This window comes from Lissotriton helveticus, chromosome 1_1, assembly GCF_964261635.1.
Source record: "Lissotriton helveticus chromosome 1_1, aLisHel1.1, whole genome shotgun sequence".
NCBI lineage: Eukaryota > Metazoa > Chordata > Amphibia > Caudata > Salamandridae > Lissotriton > Lissotriton helveticus.
The window spans coordinates 929,782,483-929,805,521 of NC_136057.1; the positions used below are offsets into that span (position 1 = coordinate 929,782,483).

Consider the following 23,039-nt stretch of genomic DNA (forward strand, 5'->3'; position numbering starts at 1 on the left):
CTAAAAGTGTACTTGTGCTCAGCCTCTGGTAGCTTGGCACAGAACAGTCAGGCTAAACTAAAGAGGCAATGTGTAAAGTATTTTTGCACAAGCACACAGTAACACAGTGAAAACACCACAAAAGTATTCCACACCAGTTTGGAAAAATTAGCAACTATTTATCTGAGTAAAACAAGGCCAAAATGACAAAAGTACAACGTACACAAGTCAAGATGTGATTTTTTAAAGATTAAGTCAAAACTGCAGTGCTTAGAAGTCTATAGCCCCAACTGCGTCTGTCTTGTCACGCGTAATCGGAACAAATCCAAAAGTTCATTCTTACTGCGATGAAACGAGGGCTGGATACAGTAATCACGCGATCCCCTTAGAGTACCTTTGATGAGCTGAAAATGAAAGATGATGCATGGTGCAGAGGAGGATGCAGGTGATGCGTCGGGCCCCTAAGATGGCGCAGGATTGTTGAGCATTCCCACTCAGTATTTGATGTCAGAGGTTCAGTACACATCCCCATTTTAGCCTTTGAAGTAGAAAGGTCTTTGTGGCATACAATACCCTGCCCTTCCTGGTCCTAGCTCCTGACACACTACAGGGGTATGCAGTTCCTTGTGTGGGAACAGGCACAGCCCTATTCAGGTGCAAGGGTAAGGTCCTCCCACCACTCTAGCTCAGGAAGGCTCATCAGCCTGGTGATGGGCCATTAGCATAAAGGAAACACCTCCGCTCCCTTTGTGTGTGACTATCTAGAGTAAATTCACAAAGCCCAACTGTCATCCAACCCAGATATGTATTTTGGGGACAGGCAGAGGCACAGAATGGTTAAGTAAGAAAATACCAACTTTCTAAAAGTGGCATTTTCAGACCTGCAACTTAAAAACCTACTTCACTAAAAGATGTTTTTAAATTGTGAGTCCAGAGAAACCACTCCCAGTTGGAAGATACATTTGTAAGATGTTACAAGGCAGCTCCAATGCTAACCTACGGGAGAGCTGGGCCTTACTGTAGTGAAAAGCTAATTTCGCAGTTTTTCCACTACCAGGACATGTCATACACCAAGTACATGTCCTACCTTTTAAATACACTGCACCCTGCCCATGGGGTAACCTAGGGCCTACCTTAGGTAAATGGTAGTTTAAAACTGCACACACAGGCTCTGCCGTGGCAGACCTGCGACAGGTTTGTAGGGCTACTCGTGTGGGTAGCACAATCAGTGTTGCAGGCCCACTAGTAGCATTTGATTTATAGGCCCTGGGCACACACAGTGCACTGTACTAGGGACTAACTAGTAAATCAAATTTGCCAATCATGGAGAAACTAAATTCCATTACATTTTACACACAGAGCACATGCACTTTATCACTGGTCAGTAGTGGTAAAGTGCCAAGAGTCCTGAAACCAGAAGTCAAGCACTCAGTAAAAAACAGGACAGGAGACAGGGGAAACCACACCAAAAGGTGTCAAATCTAACAATACATTTGCTCCTTCTTTATAATTTTCTCCATTAGTTTATGGCACAGGTAGGGTTCATGAATTTTCACCACGGTCCAACACTTCTACTGAAATATTATTTATGGTCAAACAATAGGTATCAACAAATGGAATGGACTTGAACTTTGTCATGCTTTTAGTGGAATGTAACTTTTTGCTAACTATTAAGGCCAACATTCCGAGTTAGCTGATATTTGCATGGGGAACTACCAATAACATACGGTTTGGTTTTCCTCTACACACTATTAACTATTACGAGTTCTGCAGATCAGAATGGGGATGAAGCAATATTTTTTCCCCCAATCTGAGTTCCGAAACTAGAAATGTGGTGAAAATTGGGCAGGGTCAAATTGCCTGATATAGGAAGCTGTCTCTGTATATACTGTACCAAAATGAGGAATAGTGGGCACAGAGTCCAGTGGAACCCCAAAGGTAGGCAGAGGTAAAAGTAGATAGCACCTTACTCTCTAGTAGTGGTAGTGTGGGCGTACAGTAAGGCTTTATCAGAGGGTAGTGTTAAGTATTTGTTGTACACAGGCAGCAAATGATGTCACACACTCATAGACTGAACTCAGACCAATTTGTTTGTATAAAAAATATTATTTAGTTATTTTATTTCTTAGAACCAAGACAAGCCTGGTGCAGATAAGTGAAATAATACTTTGCAAAATCTTATGCAATGATTTACAGTTGAATGCAGGTTCAAATACAGTTGGTAGAATTACAGGTAAGACAACAGTTCAAAATTACTATTCAGTTACTTTACAGATTACTATGTACGTTACTTTTTAGATTACTTTTCAGATTACTTTTGCTAATCAGTGTGAAATGCCTAGATAGCACACTGAGATATCTTCTAGACAAAAGGTAAGTGAATCACTTCTAGTACAAATCCAGTTTTTCAATGTTCCACACAAACCAACTCCACACAAAAAATTTCAAGTACAAACAGTCAATGTATTCCTATGGAGAAAGATGAAGTTGACGGTCTGCAGGTAAGTAATTATTTGTTGGAGTTGGTATTCTGGGGTTAGAACTAGGGTTCTCCCAGGGTCAAGGATGCACTCTCAGAACACCCTCAGCGGCACTAGGATGGCCAGGTGCAGAGTGCTGAGTCTCAATGTTATCCAATGGGGGATGGGGCCTCCGGTTGCTGGCTGCTCACAAGTAGGCCACAAGGTTGTGGGAGCAAAGCTCATGGTGTTAGGCTCAGGGCAAATGTGTATCCAGTTTAGTACCCAAAGTACACCCGCAGTGGTGCAGGGGTGGCTTGGTGCACTGTGCTGTTTTGCCGTCCGGTGTCCTGTTGTTTTTAATGGGGATTCTCCCGTTGCAACAAAGACTGTAGGCTCAGGCCGAAAATCTTCTGGAGGGGACCACTGGTTAGAGAGGTAAGTTGAGATGCCTGGCGATGCTGGAATACCATCAGTTGGGCTACACAAGGCCGTGGGACGTCGGGTGCAGGGGTGTCTTTAGGCGTCGGATTTTCTTACCAGCTCGGGTCGCGGTGGTGGGGGTTTGGACAGTCGATGCAGGTGAGAGAGTACACCAGATCTTAGGTCAGGATCGCTGGGGAGACCTCCTCGTGGTGTTGGGCCACTTGAACTCAGGCCATAGGCATCGGGTGCAGACACGGGGTTTTGGCTGGGGCCTAGAGTCTGTTGGTGAGGCAATCCGGTGCTCACAGGAGACAGTCTTGGGTTTGGAAGACAGGGCAGGTCCTTCGGGTTCTTGAGGTTGCTGGCTGCAGGACACACTCGGATTTTGTTGGAGCAGGTTCAAGGTAGGGACAGGCCAGTAGGGCTGGGCCAAGTCAGTGGGCGTCCTCCTCTTCTTAGTTTCAGGACGGCTTCTTCAGTCCTTCTTCTTTTCTTCTGGTTGGTTCTTGTCTGAGGAGGCAAGTTTCAGGGTGGCACCTAAATACTAGATTTAGGGGCGTTACAGGTAAGTAAAGGTTGGGACCAATGGGTCCCTCCCTTGGGGTGGGTACACCCCCTATTATGCCTCCCTCCAGTAGGAGGGGGCATATGCCAACTCTCTGGTTGGCTGGGTACCCCATATGCAAGATGGCGGGGAATGAGAGTTGTGCTTCGCCTCCCCTCCCCCACCTGAGGTGTGGGGTTGGCAAAGGTTTGATTTGATTTAATTTGATTTTTAGATTTCTAATGCACAACGAATGCCCGGAGGCGTCTTGGCGCTGAAGGACTCAGAGGGGCGTGCAAGGGTGGGGTGTGCAGAAGTAAAATTAAAGGTCTGCTAGGAATAGCCATGTTTTTAGTGATTTCCTAAATGATTTGACATTTGGGCTGTTTTTAATTGTTAGTGGAAGAAGATTCCAAAATGTTGCAGATCTTAGCATGAAGCTCCTTCCTCCCCACCGTGTCTGCTTGAAACTGGGGACTTGTTGCAGATTTAGTTGTGCACATCTATGGTTCCTAGATGGCACATAGTATTTTATCCGTGACGTCAAGTAAGAAGGGCCCCTTCCTTGGAGCGCCTTAAACGTGATGCACAGTGACTTAAAGATTATTCTTTTCCTAACCGGCAGCCAGTGCAGAGCTCCTAGCTGCTGGGATACTGATTTGTGTTTAGGAATGTCCAAAATCCGTCTTTTTGCTGCGTTCTGCAGATGTTGGAGCTTTTTCAGATATTGTGTTTGGATCCCCACATAAAGGGCATTTCCATAATCTAGCCTAGAAATGGCGAGGGCAGTCACCAAAGTTTTTGAGAATGAAGGAACGGAGCTTTCTAATCATTTTTAGGATGGCCCAGAAACTGGCGGTAAGGCAGCTGATCTGGCTGTCAAAGGTCACCCCTCAATTTTCTGCCTTTGAAACAGGTGTTGGGCACTCACCCAGCTCTGTAGGCCACCATTTCGGAGACCAGACCGGAGGATTGACTCCCAACAACTGTACTTCGGTGGTACTTGCCACCGTTGAGTTTTAAACAGTTGATTGCATCCAGGTGTTGACATGGGACAAGCAGTTGTTAAAATGGTCGGCAATCTCATCCTCATTGTTGGTTATTGATATGACCACTTGCGTACCGTCTGCATAGGATATTACAGAGAACCCAAACTGTCTGATCAAGGCGGCCAGAGGGGCCACATAGACATTAAAAAGCGTAGGGCTCAAGGACGAGCCCTGCGGCACTCCGCATTGCAGATCGAAAGTTTGAGAGCTGGTTCCGCCTTATTCAACTCGGAAGGATCTCTCCGAGAGATATGATGTCAGTAAAGTCGTGGCAGATTCTTGAATGCCAGGCTCAGACAGTCTAGCAATTAATAATTTGTGATTGTGAAGGTGGGCACACCTCCCTTCCTCACTTGGTTTTACCGCCGATTCTCCCACCCAAAGTAGGGGTCAGAACCGGTGGGGGCCAGTTGCTGGAAGCAGCAAATGGCTGGTGTAGCTCACGAAGGTGGGAAGGCTTTGAAGTTTCCCCTTTGTGCACCCTGCCCATTCTGGGGGAGGAGGCTTGGCACCTTATCCCAGAATGTGCATTGTTTCAGACCCCTGAGAGCAGCAGGCTCTCGACCCAGGGGTCCAGAAACATGTCTGGTGGTGACAGCTGGCAAGCAGCCACTCAGCCACGGCACTAGTGTTAGGTCGTTTTTCAGGGAGCATCTCTAAGATGCCCTCTGAGTTTATTTTTCATTAAATCCCACACTGGCATCAGTGTGGGTTTAATGTGCTGAGACGTTTGATACCAAACTCCCCAGTTTTCAGTAAAGCCATTATTGTGCTGTGGAGTTCGTAATGGCAAATTCCCAGTATCAAATACTCTTAATGGCATTACTGCACTTTCAATGTCTAAGAATTGGCTTAGACACTGTAGGGGTACAGGGCTCATGCACCAGTACCCTCACCACTGGTATAGTGCACCAAGCTAGAGGAGTGGTTGACCTATGCCAGGGCAGTGGGTTGTAGGCATGGCGCATAGGGATGTGCGCATGTCAACTCTCCACTTTGTTCTGCACCAAAACACGCAGCCTGCAATGGCAGTGTGTGTGAAAATGTACAGGCCCTCCAAGGGTGGCACAATAAGCGCTGCAGCCCTTAGAGACCTTCCCTGGCCACAGTGCCCTTGGTACCTAGGGTACCATTTACAAGGGACTGACCTGTGCCCATAGAGTGGCAATTGGGATTTGTCTTAAAGCAGTTTTAGGGAAAGAACATAGGCCCCGGGTACCTGTTTGGCAGGAACCCAGGGCACATTCAGTTAAAGTACATCAGCAGTTTGGCAAAAAGTGGGGGCAACCATGCAAAAAGAGGTCACTTTCTTTTACCGGATTGGTGGGAAATTTGCTCCTGACTTGTAATGCTGATTCAGGTGCAAAACCCCATATTCATCTAAGTCGGCATTACCAGCTGGCTGAGAATCGGGGCCAAAGTAGCAGTTAAAAAGCCCAACGCTACTAAAGCTTCCTCCTAGTAGTTCATTAGGTATCTCTATACCATCCAGTACTGTTCCATCTTCATCACTTGGCATCAATTATCAAAATAATAACCCAAAACCATTGTATCTGTCATTGTTTCCATACTGGGTGTAAATGCTTTTCGAGAAGACAAATATCTTACCTCATCTCCATGCATGTTGGCAACATACTTAAACTCTGGTATTCCAACAGTGTGTGCAGAAGGAGATTTTCCCAATACAAGTACCCAAAGGTCTCTACCTTGAAGCCAAAGGGAAACAAAAGAAGAAAAACTTTGTTAAAAAATGCTGCAGTTATTGACTACTATACAAATTTGAATAACATTAAAGAACATAAATACGATTGGTTTAACGGATGAAGAATATAATTATATTCAAAATAGAACATGTTCATGCATTCAAGGTTGCAGATATCGACAACAATTAATATGAATTATTATGCATTCTTGTTTGTGTGGATCTCTCTGTTATATTTTCTTTGAACAAAGCTGGACTGTTCCTATTGGAGCAGGACCAGACTCATTTGCATGTGGGTGGGTCTAATCTGAGGTGGCATGGTGGGCAAAAAACAATGGGTTGGAATGCTACTTAAATGATTACCAACGGCGAGACAAAGTACTAGCATTCTTCCCATCACCTTTTGTGTGCTTGTTGTAACACCCTAAGTGGCTTGGGTATGCCCCGACATGGGTCCCTTATTTATTTATTTATTTATAAAATTTCTATAGCGCACAAATACCTTCCGGTGTCTCGGCGCTGGAGTTCATGGAATTGCAAGGGGTTCCTGCTAATTTTTACTGGTCAAAGAGCCAAGTTTTTAGATGCTTCCGAAATATTAGTAAAGATGAACTGAGTTTGATATGAGGAGGAAGCACGTTCCATAATTTCGAAGCAGCAACCACAAAACGTTTGTCTCCCCAAGTTGCTTTCATGGTGCGTGGGATGTTTAGCAGTTGAAATGCTGATGAACGTAAGGATCGGCTGGGTTTATAAACACTGATAGATTTTTTTTAAAAATCTGGTCCAGTATTGTTCAAAGCTTTGTAAATAATACACAAGGCCTTAAACTTTGTGCGACATTTAATCGGCAACCAGTGAAGTTGGCGAATGATGGGAGAGATAGATGAAAATTTGGGTGTGCTGGTCAAGATCCTTGCAGCAGCGTTTTGCACAAGCTGTAATTTGTTCATAACCTGTTCCTGTGCATTCAATAGTAAGCCATTGCAGTAATCCACCTTGGATAAAACCAGGGTGGACATTAAGGTTTTGCCTGCATTAGGCGGTAGGAAGGGGAGTAATTTCTTTACCATTCTTAAGGTATAGAAGGACGCTGAGACCACTGCGTTAGCATGATTGACAAAGGTTAACCTGTTGTCAAATAGGACTCCCAGATTTCTGACTTTTGATACCGGTACCCTTGCTCACTGTGCCACTGGAACAAAGATGCACCCGACTGAAGATGGCCAATTATGCCGAAACTGGTCTTGGGTGGCTTGTGTTCTGACTCAGAGAGGACTTAGCTTGGCAGTTCAGACTATACTGTTCCTTTTGGAGCAGAACCAAGGCTGTTTTAAATATAGCTGCCCCTAGTATGATGTGGCATGGTTGTCAAAACAACAGCGGGTTGGAATGCTACACTAAGTGATTGTCTTTGGTTAGACAAATTGCAAGTATTCCTCTCATCAGGATTTTGCATTTGTTTCTCTATTTAATTTGAGCCATGTTTGCACACAATTAAGCATAGCTGTCCTTGTCTTTCAGGGGTCATATTACAATAATATAGCTCAAAGAACAGAGGTTGCACTGGGTGGTTGCGCCCGCTGCAAACCGCAACCGCGTGGAATGTTACAACCATAATATGGGCTTCGGACAGTGCACTAGGACAGCGAAGCCTGAAAGGCAGAGTGGCAGTCTAATCCTGCTAGTTTGCCTTTTAGTGCAAGGGGAACATCCTGCTTTTTCAGGGAGGGGGGGCATGTTTCTCACCACAGGTGGCTAAACTATGTGACTATACACCCCCTTTCCTGGGGGTTCTATGAGCCCTGTGTAACTCCTCCCAATGGGACAGGGTCTGGAGTGCCAGCTCATGTGTTTTGCACATTCAGTGCACCTCCTAATGGCCTGCCTCTTTCATACTGCATGGGTGCATGGCCAAGGTGTTCCCTCATTTGCAAGGGGCCACAACCTCATGCAAATAAGATACATTCTCCTTGGCATAATGAAGGTGCAAAATGTGCACTTGTGCCATCTATACTAGTGAATGGGTTTTACAAGAGTCTGTACCTCTTCTGTAACACCAAAGTGCCCCAGTGACACCAAAAACACATGCAAATACCTATTGTGCCTCCCCGGTGTGATACCGGTCAAGTCAGTTCAAATAAAACTCAAAGAACTTGGTTGAGAGGAGAGTGAAATTGAAAATATGCCCAAAAATATGTGGTACCGTAATTCTGCCAGAAGTGTCCTTTAGGGGGGCGTGGCTTGCGCGCCATCGAGAGAGGACGGCTTCTCTGTGAGCTCCGCTGCGGACAGTCAGCCTGGATGCCGTGAGAGGTTTTCTCGCCGTTTTCCGAACGGCTGACTGGGCTACAGTGTCGGCGGAAGGTGCGTGGACCAGGAAGACACGGATGTCTGACACCTTCATGCAGCGAACCGGCATTTATCTGCTCCGGTACTTCCAAATTCTCCATTAACGTGAGCGGCCGCCATTTTATATGCCGACCTCCTGTTTTCACCTATCTTCCTACGCTGCCTCTCTTCACATGACTGCCATTTAACTTTTGAAGGAGACACCTGGCTAAATCGTTCTTTTCTGCCAGTCCCTTGCTGTTATCTGCCAAATACCTCCTGTCTCTCAGCTCCTGGCTCCTTATATTTGATCTCTGTGAGGAAATCCGGCCGCCATTTTAGGATTGCCGTTTTTGGAGTGTCCTACTTTCCTTCTTTACTGCTTATTATCCTCGCTCAAGTGTTGTTCGGAGGAAATGCCTGACATTATTTTTTGCGTATTTTCAACTTTCTTGTTGTTCCTGACCTCTGACCTCTTGCTACTACATTGGTAATGCCTTTTCTCTCCTTTGTGAAGATAACACGATCGCCATTTTAGTCATGCTGGTTTTGGAATGTCATCTTCATTTTTATTGCTTTATATGGCGCAAACACCTTTAACTTCTCAGCGTTTTTACAGTGTACTGCACCATATCTGGGCTGGCGTTTGTAGATGCTCTCCATATGTTTTGTGGTAATTATTAATTCAGTTTTGCGGATCTTTTTGGACATTCTCAACACTGTGAGTGCCTAAGATCGCAAGGGTCGTGCATTCCTACCTGACCTTTTTCGTTTGCCTCACCTTACCATTTTTGGTGTGCCTCTATTACTACTTAAGCATCTTCGCGCCAGTGCAACCTCTTCACTTTCATAGTCTCCTGCTGATTTCCTGTGAGGCTCTCTTTGCTAGGATTTTATCATCATGGCGAATGACTCTATTAACCCAAAATTGTCTCATACTGGAGCTAAACCTAAGAGGCCTAAGAATGACCCGCCTTCTCCCATTAAGTCATCCTCTAATCCTGTTTTGGATACTATTCTTGAGGAAGTGCGTGGCCTTCAACCATTCATGAGTGCCACTAATGCGAAGCTTCAGCAGATAGAGGAGCGCTGGGTTATCATGGAAGGCAAGGTTTTGAATCTGGAACAACGTGTTAGCGATATTCAAGATGCCTCATCTAAAATCCCATTATTGGAACAGGAGATCCACAAGCTCAAACTCCACACAGAGGATTTGGAAAATCGCAATCGTAGGAACAATCTACGCGTTTATGGTGTTCCGGAAAATGTGGAAGGATCTGACATGGTGTCTTTTATTCGGAAATTTCTGCGGGAACTCTTGGATCTTCAGCCAACGTTGCATCCTCTTAATATTCAGAGAGCCCATCGTCTTGGTCGTATTAATTCCAACTCTACGAAACCACGTGGCATCATTATGCTGTTCCTAGAATTTACGGAATTATTGTCCGTTCTGAAGGCCGCCAGGATTAAGCGACGTCTCCAATGGTCTGGTCATAACATTTTTATCTCGCAAGATCTTTCATCTGCTACGAATGCCCGACGCAAAGAATTCTTGAATCTTCGCCCTCTAATGAGACAATTGAACATTCAATATGGAATCCTGCATCCTTGTTTTTGCAAGATCACACACAATGGCCGTACCAGATCCTTTGATGACCCGCAGAAGCTTTACACTTATCTTCAGAGTGTTTCCCCTTCCAACATGGACACTAATATATAATGTATTTCCTCCTTTGTATTCTTCGCTGTAACTCTTCTTATTTTCTTTCTTGACCTCTTTTGTTCCTCTTTTTGTATCTTGATCCTCTTCTTGAGGTCTTGCTCTCACGTTCTTATTTCTTTTTGTTATGTTTATGTCCGTTCGTTCTTGGTAGCTCATGGGGTATGTCCCTCTTTCTGGTGCATCCTCGCCTCGAATGTTTTGGTCATTCTCTTTTTCTCAGATCAGACCTTTGTGCCTTGATCTGTTCATTCTCTCTCTTTCTTTACTTGTCTCTTTTTCCTATTCCTTCCTCTTCTTTTTTCCTCCTTCTTCTTGGCTGCTATTCCTTTTTCCCCCTCTTTCAGTTTCATTCTAATCCTATGCGTTCTCTACTTCTATTCTTGTTCTTCGTGTTGTTATTTCTTTTATTTCTTGGTGTATTTGTTTTCAGTATTGTAAAAGTTCTGGGAGTTCCCTTCTTTAATCACTTATGTATTTTTTGTCTTCCCTTTTGTAGTTATCTCCTTGCCGTGTGTTTGCTCAATTTGTCGCCCATTTTCCCTTCTTACCATCATGTGTAACTTTGTTTCTTGGAACGTGCGTGGTCTTGGTCATCCTGTCAAGCGTCAAAAGGTATTGTCCCATTTATCTAAATTTCATTCACAGGTTGTTTTTCTTCAGGAAACGCACTGTTCGGATGCCGAATCTGTTAAGCTAAAGTGGCAATGGGTGGGTCAAGTTGTGTTCTCACCTGCTGTAAATAAAAAGGGAGGGGTTGCTATATTGTTTCATAAGTCTCTAAATGTTCAGATTCTTTCCTCTCATAATGATGATGAAGGACGTTGGGCAATGGCTAAGGTTGTCATACAAAATAAGACGTTGGTATTACTCAACATATATGGTCCTGTACGCCCTGATCCAAAATTTTGGAAAGATATTAAAGTCCTGATTTCGTCCATAGATTGCCCTGACTTTGTCGTAGCAGGTGATTTTAACCAGTGGTTAGACCCATTTTCAGACAGATTATCCTCCAGTAAATTTCAACCTGACAAACCCCATAAGAGTTTTCAATCTACCATTGCCTCTCGTCCTTTATATGACTCTTGGAAAATGTGTAATCCGGATTTGCTAGAATATACTTTTTTTCAAATGTACATCATACACGCTCTAGAATTGATTACATTATGGTTAGTAAGTCTCTTTTGCCCTCCATTCAAAAATCTGTCATTGGTTCTATATTCATTTCTGACCATGCTCCTGTTTATACTACCCTAGACTTCTCCCTTATTTCTTCTAAATTCAGTCGTTGGAAATTTAATTCTTTTCTTTTATCTGATGCCAGTTTTCTGAAAGAATGTATGGGGTTTTTTACTGAGTTTTTCACTTTTAATAATCCTTCGGACACCTCCATTCCTAACACTTGGGATGCCTTTAAGTCTGCTTTCCGAGCATTCACTATATCTTATGTTTCCAAAAAGAAGAAACTTAATAGACAAAAGTACGAAGACCAACTTCAGACCATTAAGCGCCTTGAACATTCCTATTTTTCCTCCAAGTCCTCCTCTGCCCTTCAGGAGTTAATCCTTGCCAAAACAGACCTCAACAAAATTATCACCAATGAAGCCTGTCACACCCTTCTCAAAATCAAATCTAAATTCCACGGTGGCCAGAATAAAGCAGGGAGAATGTTGGCGAACTATTTATAAATCAAATCCGAACATAAAACTGTAGGTCCCATATTTAATGAATCCATAAATAAATTAGTTTCGTCTGATGAGGATATCGCTGAAGTATTTCATAATTATTATCAAGCACTATATACTGATGACACACACCCCTCTGACAAGCACTTGTCGTCATTTTTTGACAACCTCCCATCCCCTCCTTCCCTTCCGGATGACTTTGCTCACTTGGAACGGGAAATCACTCTTCAAGAAGTCACGGCTGCCATTAATTCTCTCAAAAAGTCAAAAGCCCCTGGTCCAGATGGTTTACCTGTTGAGTTTTATTCTTCTTTTCACTCCTTTTTGCACCAAAACTCCTTCAATTGTTTAATTCATTTATTTTAGACGCCAAAGCCTCTGGATCCTTCTTGGATGCTCTAATTGTCATTATTCCCAAACCTGACAAAGATCACTCACATTGTAAAAATTACCGCCCCATCTCTTTAATTAATTACGACTGTAAAATTTTTGCTAAAATCCTTGCTTCTTGTCTTGATTCTATTATTCCCCGTTTAATCAAAACAGATCAGGTGGGATTTGTGAAAGGTAGACTTGCTGCTGACAATGCTCGCCTGTTTTCCAATGTCATTGCTCACAGTAAAAACATTAAAGTCCCATTGGCGGCTTTGTCCTTAGATGCTGAAAAAGCTTTCGATCGTATAAATTGGCAATTCATGTTTTATACCCTTAAATGGTTTGGTTTTGGTCCCTCTTTCATATCCTTGGTCAAACTCCTTTACTCTTCCCCCTGTGCCAGTATTTTTGTCAACAACCAATTTTCTAGTTTTTTTTCATTATCTAGAGGCACGAGACAAGGTTGTCCCCTTTCCCCCTTATTATTTATTCTCTGTCTTGAACCTTTCTTAGAACGTATTCGTTCCAACCCTAATATTACTGGCCTCAAACTCTTATCTACTGAAACTAAATTGTCTGCTTATGCTGATGACGTCTTGATATACATGTCAGATCCTGAATCTTCCCTCCCACACTTTCTAAGTGTAGTACGTTTATATTCCTCTATATCAGGAGACAAACTCAACTTGTCTAAAACGGAAGTTCTGCCCCTAAACTCGATCTGTTTCCAATACATGTTTGACAATACGGATTTTGCATGGTGTCCCTCCAAAATCAAATACCTTGGTATATGGTTTTCCTCTTCCTTAAAGAATACTCTTAAATTAACTTTTGATTCACTTTTTAAGAAGATCCAGTCCCTTCTTCAATGTTGGTCCCCCTTATTCCTTTCCTGGTGGGGCAGATTAGACACCATCAAAATGATGATTACTCCACATGTTCTTTATACTATTTCCATGCTCCCTTTTAAAATTCCCAAATCCTATTTTTCACGTATTAACTCTATTTGTGCCAAATTTTTGTGGAACAACAAACGCCCCCGAATTGCACTGCACAAGTTAATTTGACCTAAACCTGAAGGCGGTGTTCGATTTCCTGATTTCCAAATTTACCATTCTGCCTTCTTGATTAAACAATCCTTCTCTTTGGCATATGATTTCGCTGATAACCCCGTAGCTAAATGGGTCCTCCTAGAGCGCTCCCTCTTAAAAGATTTCTCATTTCAACACACTGTTTTCATGTCAAATTGTTCTTTTTTAACCAAATATCCTATTTTGAAATACTCCCACTCACTGTTACATACTGTTTTCTTTTCTACTCTATCACCTCTTCAATGTTTTTTATCCTCTACTGTGTGGTACAACAAATTCCTTAGATATAAAGGCAAATCATTCTACTTTAAACAAGAAAAGAATATCTTTTTTGTACATCAATTTTTTGTTGGTCCGTCTCTCATTTCCTTTTCAGCAATGCAAAATTCATTCCATTTGCCTTCATCGTTTCTCCCTGAATATACCATTATAACATCTACCATTCAGTCAAATTTATCTTCCTTTTCCTTGCCTGCTGCTTTTCCTTCTTTTATCCCTACTACCCCATTGTATTCTTTATTTTCTATTCACCAACCCAAGGCTGCTCTTGTTTATTCAATTTTGTTATCAAATGTTTCTGACCGCCCTAAATCGAATGTAGAGAACGCTTGGGAGACTGACCTAGATGTCTCCCTATCTGTTGCATTGTGGGATCGATTATGGTCCAAACTTTTTAAGGTATCTAATGCCGCACGTATTACTCAATCTTTATTTTTTATATATCATAGGGTTGTTATTACACCGGTTAGCATACACAAGTTTTCTCATACTTCTTCCTCGTTATGTTGGTCATGCTCCAAGGAAACTGGGACTCTTAAACATCAATTATACAAATGTCCCTCTGTTTTATCATTTTAGACTGAAGTATGGAATATCTGCATGCCAATGTTTTCTTGCTCCACCCCATTATCTTTATTGAATGTTTTTTTAGGTTCTTTATCTGATAATATTGTTATTGTATCCTCATCTGCTAAGTTATTGGACCTGTTTATTGCACTTGCATTCAAAGTTATTTTATCGTGTTGGAAAGATAATTCTAAGCTCTCTGTGCATACTTGGTGGATATTTATTTGTGATGAACACAGAATTTCTATTGAATCCTCCAAATCTGTCCCCCTAAAAATTAAATCTGATCTTCTTTGGCTTCCGTTCACCACTTATCTTTCCTCCAAGTCTCCTACTTCCTTACTTTCTATTAATCCCACGTTTTAATTCTTATCATCTCTTTCTTTTATTCTTTTCCCTCTTTCCTCTCTTTTCCTTTCCTCTTTTCTTTTCCCTTCTCTTCCCCTATCCTCTTTCTCTTTTCCCCTCTTACTTATAAAATTATTTAGGATTTCATATGACATGTATACGTAGTCTTATGTATTTTTCTCTTTTAACATACACCACATGTCTTTTGTATTATCTTTCAAATGATAAATAAAAAATGTCTAAACAAAAAAAAAGAAGTGTCCTTTAGCTGTAAAAGTGCTAGTGAAGTTTATGGCTGGAATTCCAATGACTGATTTTCTACTAGTCTTCTACAATGGCATTCATGTATAAATATGGATTTTTTTACTCCACCCCTGTGGTGGTGGAGCGGGATTTCCCAGCGTCTGCTATGGTATTTCTGCTAGGAATCATTAAAACCATAGGGTTTAAGAGTTTATACATATTATTGCTTCCTAGAAGGTGGAGCCACAATGAAAAGTGAAAAATGTGGAGAAGAAAGAAGGCTAATCCTCATAAATCTAAGCCAATTTCCTTTAATGAAGTGGTGGGTATCTCTGTAAATAAATACCCAAACATTTTGCCATATCTCAGCAAAGTCAAGGCGCTAATGCAAAAAATCTACTATAGATAGGTTCACACTCTACTTAGAGAAACTACCCCAGTGTGCTATACACATTTTAATAGTCTGTGGAGTTCATCTACCTTGACGTTGTCCACATCCCATCTCTCTGACCTTCTCGCCAATGTTATTATGCTCTATCTGGCCAATTTTCTTGTATTATTTTGGCTCTTATTATCCACTATAAACGCTCTCGTATATGATGTCAGCATATAGTGTGAGAATGTAAGTGGGGTAGATCACAGAGCTACCCAAAGTGGTGAGTTTATCTCAGGGTATCAGCTATGGTGTCCTGATTACTTAGCGGTAATCCTCATTACTCTTAGTCCTACTCATCCTTGATCCAGTCATAAAATATGAGGTAATATTTACTAACAGGAAAAAAAACAGGAAACGCTTGCTAACTCCACCCACTCTCCTACCAGGGGCTGTAATACTATAGCAAAACCAAAGGGGATGATGGACGGAGTGTTGAATATTGCTCACTTTGCCACTGGATTCAAGCTAGCCTGGCTGATGACGGCTGATTAGCCAGAAACCGCTCCCAGGATGCTGGTTTCCGGTCCAGGGAAGACATGGCTTGGCAGTTCGGGCTGCACTGTTCCCATGAGGCACAGGGTCAGACTGATTTGCATATGGCCATGTCTGAACTGGGGTGGCGGAGTGAGCTAAAGAATGATGATGGATTAAACCCAGATCAGTTGACTGGGGGCGATTGCACTCCGTCCATCATCCCCTTTGGTTTTGCTATAATAACATAGCCAGAACTAAGCACTTCCTGACATACCGAGAACAACAAAGGCCTGACAAAGGAGGGTGGGTGGCAAAGATGACTGTGTCGAGGATGAGTAGCACTAAGAGTAATGAGGATTGCTTTTTATACATTCTTCAAAACATCACTTTTCATCTTACGAGTAGCTGGTTTCGTGAGTTTGGCAGGATAATTACCAAGTTTCTGTGGAGGAGTGGAAGACCACATATGGCCCTGGCCTGCTGTCGGATACCTCCCTTTGATGGGGGTATGGGGATGACCAACCTCCACCTCTACTATCTGGCCACCCGGCTTATTGTCATCCATGACTGGTTCGCTGGAGGTTGGTCTGACCCGGACTAACGGACCGAGCTCAGAACTATGGACTTCCCTCGGCTTCAGGCTTACCTGTACGGGACCCCTATTACGCAGAATACCCCACCCATCACCAGAGCGGTCCTAACGGCCTGGCCCTCTGCCCTGCGCTACACACAATGGGACAAGAAACTCACTCAACAGACGCCTCTGTGGCACGGCACATGGCTGCATGAGGTATCGGCTCTCCGAGGGTTTCAACAATGGGACCGGATCGGGATTACACTCCCTGGGGACATCTGGGTTGGTGATCACATTCAAGCCTTCTCCGATCTGCAGCAGTGCCATTCCCTTCTCCCTACACAATTTTATAAATATCTGCAACTCCGTCATGCCCTTAATAAACATGCTCCACCAGATACCTCACTCTTCAAATTTAATTTGCTGGAAGCACAGGTCATGATGGGCAACCTGGGTAGAGGGGGAGTGTCACGTATCTATTGTTCCCTAGTGAACAACAGCCCAGCCACCTTAGATGCACTGCGAGCCCGCTGGGAGGGATGGTTGTGTCCCCTGGAAGAGGCAGACTGGCAAGACAGCCTAATGGTGCCTAAAACTCTAACGACCTCCCCTTAACTACGCCTTATTCAACTTTACTACCTCCACACGGCGTATCTCACCCCAGTGCGCCTACACAGGGCGGGTCTGCACCCCTCACCGGACTGTACCCGTTGTGGCCACGACCCGGACGATTTTTACCACATGGTCTGGCAATGTCCTGGTCTCGCCTCCTTCTGGGCAGGTATAGAGTCTGAACTCACACATAATTTGGGGTGGCAGGTCCCTCATGATCCCCGATGCCTCCTCCTATGAGTATTTGACGGCTTGGACGGCTCTCAAGCTGACAAGCGTTTCCTGGGGACGGCTGTGGCAGTGGCAGTGGCCAAGCGAGATATTGCTGCGGCCTGGTCACAAGCCAAGCCTCCCACTGTACATAAATGGCGCCAAGGGGTGGATTGGTGGGCGGCCCAAGTGGAGTCCCTCTTTGAGGCCCAAGGTTGTCCTGAAAAGTTTGAGAAGGTGTGGGGCATATAGTTAAACTTTCTGTTTTGAATTATATGTTTGCTTTTCTCTTATAGTGTTGCTCTCCTTCCTCATATGAGACAATTTGTTTAAGGGCCTTATATTCGGATCAGTCCTCCTGCTGTCTGTTGATGATGGACTTCGATGTACCGTGCATTTCATGGCTGTCTTTATATGTTTTTTTTCTACAAATGCTAATAAAATTGATTATATAAAAAAAAAGAGTAATGAGGATTACCGGTAAGTAATCAGGACACTACCTCTCTGCCCCTTGTCGTCAACCCAGTCATAAAACATGAGGCATACCAAAGCAGACCCCTCCAACATGAAGGACTTTGGCACACCAGCAGAAAGAGAAGCACACAACAGTGAACTTTATTGGCATGAAAACCACTCATTGAGGAATAGCAGGCTCCACAGTATGCAAAACACCACACCCAAAATTCAAAAGGTCACTCAGAGCTCAAATCAACCCGTAATGTCAAATAATGGTAGACGCAAGAAGCCAAGTCCCAGCACAACAGATCTCATCGAAAGCCAACCCCATGAAAGGCGGCCCAGGAAGCCGAGACCCCAGTGGACCGGGCCTGGACTCCTGAAGAACACAGCAAACCAGATCCCTGATAAGCTCAAGACATAGCAGACTTGATCCAATGACCAAGGGTAAACTGAGAGGCAGCTTTCCCACGGCCAGCAGACCAACAGTGACAAACAGACTGTCAGAAGCATGAAAGGCAGCAGACCTGTCCACATACAAAGACAAAGCATGCTTCACATCCAGAGTGCAACAAGTGTCCCTCAGGAGAAGAGGTGAAGGGTAAACAGAAGGAAACAACAACTCCTGAGATGTATGACATTTTCAGAAGAAAACCAGGCTCCAAACGGAAAATCATGGCATCCTCCACAAATCTCAAAAAAGGGGCAGAACAATGCAAAGCAGAGAGTTCCCCCAACATCCGAGCCAAAGCGATTGCCTCTAGGAAAGCCACCTTATAAGAGAAGAACTTGACATCTACAGTCAACAAAAGCTCAAAAGGAGAGTACTGAAGAGCTTGTAGAACCAAAGAAAGATCCCAGGTAGGCACAGAAGACCAGACAGTAGGGGAGGAGAGAAAAAAGCTCCGGAACAACAGGGACACCAACAGACCATCCGCAGAGGACAAAGAAGCCAAATCCCGGAAAGCTCTGACAGCCACCGACTGGCCCTTCAGGATAGACAGAGCAAAACACTCTTGGAACCCATCCAAAAATGAATGAATGAATGAGGTAGCATTTATAAAGTGCCTGGTTACCCGAAGGCATCCCAGCGCTAATAGTTGTGCAGATACCCAATTCCAAAGAACTGCAGAATCTCAGAAACAGAACAAGAAGTAGAGGACAGACCACGGACAGAACACCAGCCATCGAATGAAGACCAATGCTTAGGTGGACTTCCTACGTAAACCCTGCATCACGGAAATAATGTGGTCAGGCAAACCCCACCCACCCAGCAACAGCCCCTTAAACTCCAGACCGCTAAGGGGAGTGGGCGCAGCAGGAGAGGGGAGGAAGGTCTCATATACACCATGCACTGCCATGTGAGAGAGAGGCAGGGAAATCTATGCTGGGAGGCCACTCCTACAACAGGCAGGCCGTTTAGCGCACTAAGGGGCCAATTTACTAAGATTTAATGCTGTGTTTACATGACAAAAGGGACACAAAACAATGCTATGGAAAATCCCTTGAAAGTAATAAAAAGCTTTGCATTACTTAGCGCTAAGGAGGTGTACCATGGGGGGTGCATGGGCGTTCCCATGCAACCATCCAAGGTTTCTGACAATAAACCCTATTTACTTTAAAAAGAGTAGACATGGTTTAGCACCAGAAAATAGTGCCCATTTGAAATAGGCGCTTTGAAGGAGACATGCTTTTTTTTCTCCTTTATTCACAGCGTAGCACACATGCAAAGCGGGTAAATGTTTAAAGTTAGTCTGAGCACAGTATTTTCTACTTGAAGGCTACCCTTCCAGTACAAACCCTATGCTAGACTTATTGAGACACCCTTACACTACGGTGCAAAGGTGTATCAATGGTGCACTGCGGCTCATTTTTGCGCCGGTGTCAGGGAGAGGGGAGGAGAGTGATATTTTTCTGAAAATATGGCCCTCTATTTCTCATGCAATGTAGCATTTGCGGTTGCTGCACTGTGCTGGTGAGAAACTGGTAAATCTGTCCCTAAAGGTGGTAGACCTGTGGTGGATGGGCTAATCAGACCGCGGCTCTCCCACCTCTAAATGGGTCTTGGGAATGAGATGTTTGGCTGAGGCGATTTATAGCAGAGTTCCCCGTGGGCATATCCTAAAAGACCCCCGTAGTCAGTACTGTCTGCCTTCAGGATCTCTTCCAGTGTGCAGCTTCTCATTGTGACACATGCGCATTGTGTGACTGAGCTACAGCTTGTGTTCTGACTCGATGGCTTACTTTGGTTTTTGCTAGTGGGTAGACTGGAAGAAAGGGGAGATAAATGGGCCTTGTTTATTCCATTCAACATTAGATCCTTCCTAACGCATGCCGAAACAAGAGTGTTGGCCCGCGGCAGCGCCCTCAATGTGATTATGTAAAACAGCCTTTTGTCGGGATAAAGCCACACAAAATGGGTTTCTCGAAGATTATCATCAGCATAAACAATCAGGACGAGACAAAGAGGCATGGGGTGTGAGTATAGAGGAGCTCAGATCTCCTGCCAACCTCCCACATCAGCACAGAGGAACAAGAGGCAGCAATTACCTGGCCAAAATCAACAACATCCCAGGATACATCGAGAGCTTCCAAGGAAAGAAAGATGGAGGAATGAAATGGCAACATTCGGGCGCATAGTATGTACTGTAACTCTACTTTGAGGGGCCGCCTGTTATTCTCTTTGCCTTTTTTTTTTTTAATTAAGATCGTTGTTATTAGACTCCAGCGGAACAAAAGTGCATTATTCAAAATTCCATTGTTCAGGAACCAGACAGAATATTTAAATCACTTCTATTAACACAACGGAACTACCAAGGATTTAGTACGATATTACAGTGAGGTACTTTATGCATGAACATAACATATTTATACATTTAATGTTTTTATGGTAGAGCATTCCCTAGTGATGTTTGCTTCTCGTCCCACTGAGCTGCGCCCACAGCAAGAGTTCATAGAGGTAGCCGGAGAGCTGGTGGCCCACTCCACATCTATCTCGCTTCCTCTCCCCTTGCGTGTCAGACCGCCTGACCCTGCTGATTTGGCCACTTGCCACTATTCCATTTTGGATCAGCTCTTGGGCACAGACTCTAGTTTGCTCTGGCCCTAAGGCGAGCAGCTACAGCGTTTCGCATTGCTTGACATTTGATTGCACCAACATCTATGGAGATCTTTGTCTCTGCCTACCCTTGGTGGCTGCTGTGCTGCGGGACCTGGAGAGCTTCGGCTACAGAGTTGTGGGGGTGTACTGCAGTGCCTAGAAGCAGGAGCTGCATGAGAGGAGACGAGGTGGCTGGACAAGAAGGAGGTGCTAGTGAGGCTTGTGACTCTACGCGGAGTCGAGTTGAACCCACCTTACATCCAAACAAAAGTCTTGTACCCAGAAGATTCCCCCCTTGTTTCTCAATAGCTTCTGGGGGCAATAGGTGGTAAGACTCCTAAAACGCACCAGGCACATATAGAACTGTGCTTTTACTGACATAGGCATGGCACAGAGCAAACAGTGTTGCAGCAGTATCAGAGCATCACAGATTTGCACTATCCACATCTCATCCCTCCATTTCTTTTCTGGTATTAGAAGCAGAGCATGGGATCAGACTGCATGTCTGTGCATTGCTGCACACTTTCTTTCCACATACCTAGTACTATTGATGGCATCCCTGGACTTGTGCCGGTGCCATGCCTGGATCTGTACCCACACTTGCCTCTTTGCTCTAGGTTGTTCGCTTTGTAGGATACCCATCATACCACCGTGCTCGTCCCTCCCCTGGAGCTGGGCATGGTGGTTGGCCATGGTGTGGCTCTTCAGCCCTACAGTTAATTATTCTGTGTTAAGATGTATTACTATTCAGTATCACATTATTGCAAGTCCTTTTGTGTTTTCTTTCTTCGCCCCTCTGGACTGTTTGGGACTCCAAATCCTAATATGCCTTTTTGGATCAATTTCCTTAATAACTACTAGTTATTAGTTGTTAGCTTTGCTCTATACCTGCCACTGTTTTAGATAGATTTCTTTCATTACATCACACACTGACTACCAATATACTGAGGTATGACGATTGACAAGCTGCACTCCTATGTTTTGGCACCAAGAAGATCTTCAAGATTCCAAAAAAAGCTGTTGGTCGCCTTACCTTAAGCTTCTATAACAAATGCAATTTACGAATATTTATCTGAAGTCTTAGTAGATCCTAATGGCATAATAATACTGGTCAACCTAACAACCAAACCTAATTTCCCAAAAATGTTCCCTCTGTGTGCCAATTGGTCAAGGTTCAAGGAGAGCACAAAAGCCTCTGAGCGCTGAAGCCAAGACCTGCAATAAAGGGGGAGAACTACAGTGTGCAGTAACATGGACACAAGAAACAATACGCCTACAGATGTTGTTTATTCCATCCATATTTACTAAGTATGAGCATGAGCCTGCAGCCAGTATGGTAAATGTAGAGCTTAGTTCAACTATTCAAACTACGGGTTGGAATCAATAGCAGCCTCCTCTGTACCCCAAATTCTTACACAAGGGGAAAAGAACATACAACAATTATATGAAAACAGATGAACCAGAGTTAACCCTCGTAAAAATTAGGAAAAAGAGCAAATTAGCAAAACATCTCAACAGGGGAAGGGCGTTTAAACCAATATCTACATCACAGCCACAAGTTGCTGATAAAAATGTTCCCCTCTCCCAGAGCCACTTGACTGCTTACTCACAAACGACTTGAATCAATTTACCTTGGCCCCTGTGGAAGGCAGACACGCCCTTTAATCCACTGGTAGTTTCCTTTACCACCTAAACCCCAGAAGCTCTAGCTGAAAGGGTGCCTCAGATCGAATCAGATCTGTCAGCACTTGATAGCTCTTTGGACACACATTCTTCTCTACCTTGTAGATCTTTTTACAGATGTCAACTCATATAACCCTCTGAATGGATAATGGGTTCTTAGTATATTCAATGCTGTCTCGCCTCAAGACTAATGAACCCTCAGAATATGAAGCGAGTAGACCCATATCCTTCTGAAGAACATGAAACACAAGAATGCTAAATATGTGGCAAATGAAATAAAAGAATGGTAAATGTGTGGCAATCAAGTAATCCTCATGACAATAAAGCGCCACCACGTTAGTCTAGGACCATTGTTTTTCTGTACCAATAAATCTCCACCAGCAACATCCTGGACATGGCTGTCAGCCCGAACAGTACTAGAAAAAAAAAACTTTTTAACCAATCTCACAGTCTGTTTAGCATTATGATCGCTACATCCACTGATATGACCCATCTCAATTACCATCAGGAGTGGGGAACCTAGAGCAGTGGTTATTAACCTTTTGCTTCCAGGGACCCCCACTTAATCATTACTGGAACGTGCCCCCCCCCCACTGAATTATTATTGCAATTTGAGGACCCTACTGAGTCATGACTGGAAGTCGGGGACCCTACCCTAAGCATTTTCGATGTTCTGAACCTCAAAATAATAATACA

At 43.8% G+C, this 23,039-nt stretch overlaps 1 protein-coding gene across 3 annotated transcripts in view; it reads right to left on the minus strand.

The window, feature by feature from the left end:
* CPM (carboxypeptidase M) overlaps positions 1-23,039 on the minus strand; it is a 300,531-nt gene that overhangs the window by 127,538 nt on the left and 149,954 nt on the right. For 2 of the 3 annotated variants that reach the window (XM_078676699.1, XM_078676709.1), the window contains exon 3: positions 6,066-6,163. In XM_078676699.1, coding sequence (XP_078532825.1) covers positions 6,066-6,163 — 98 coding nt within the window. The remainder of the gene's footprint in view (positions 1-6,065; positions 6,164-23,039) is intronic. The other variant, XM_078676716.1, reaches the window with a different exon arrangement.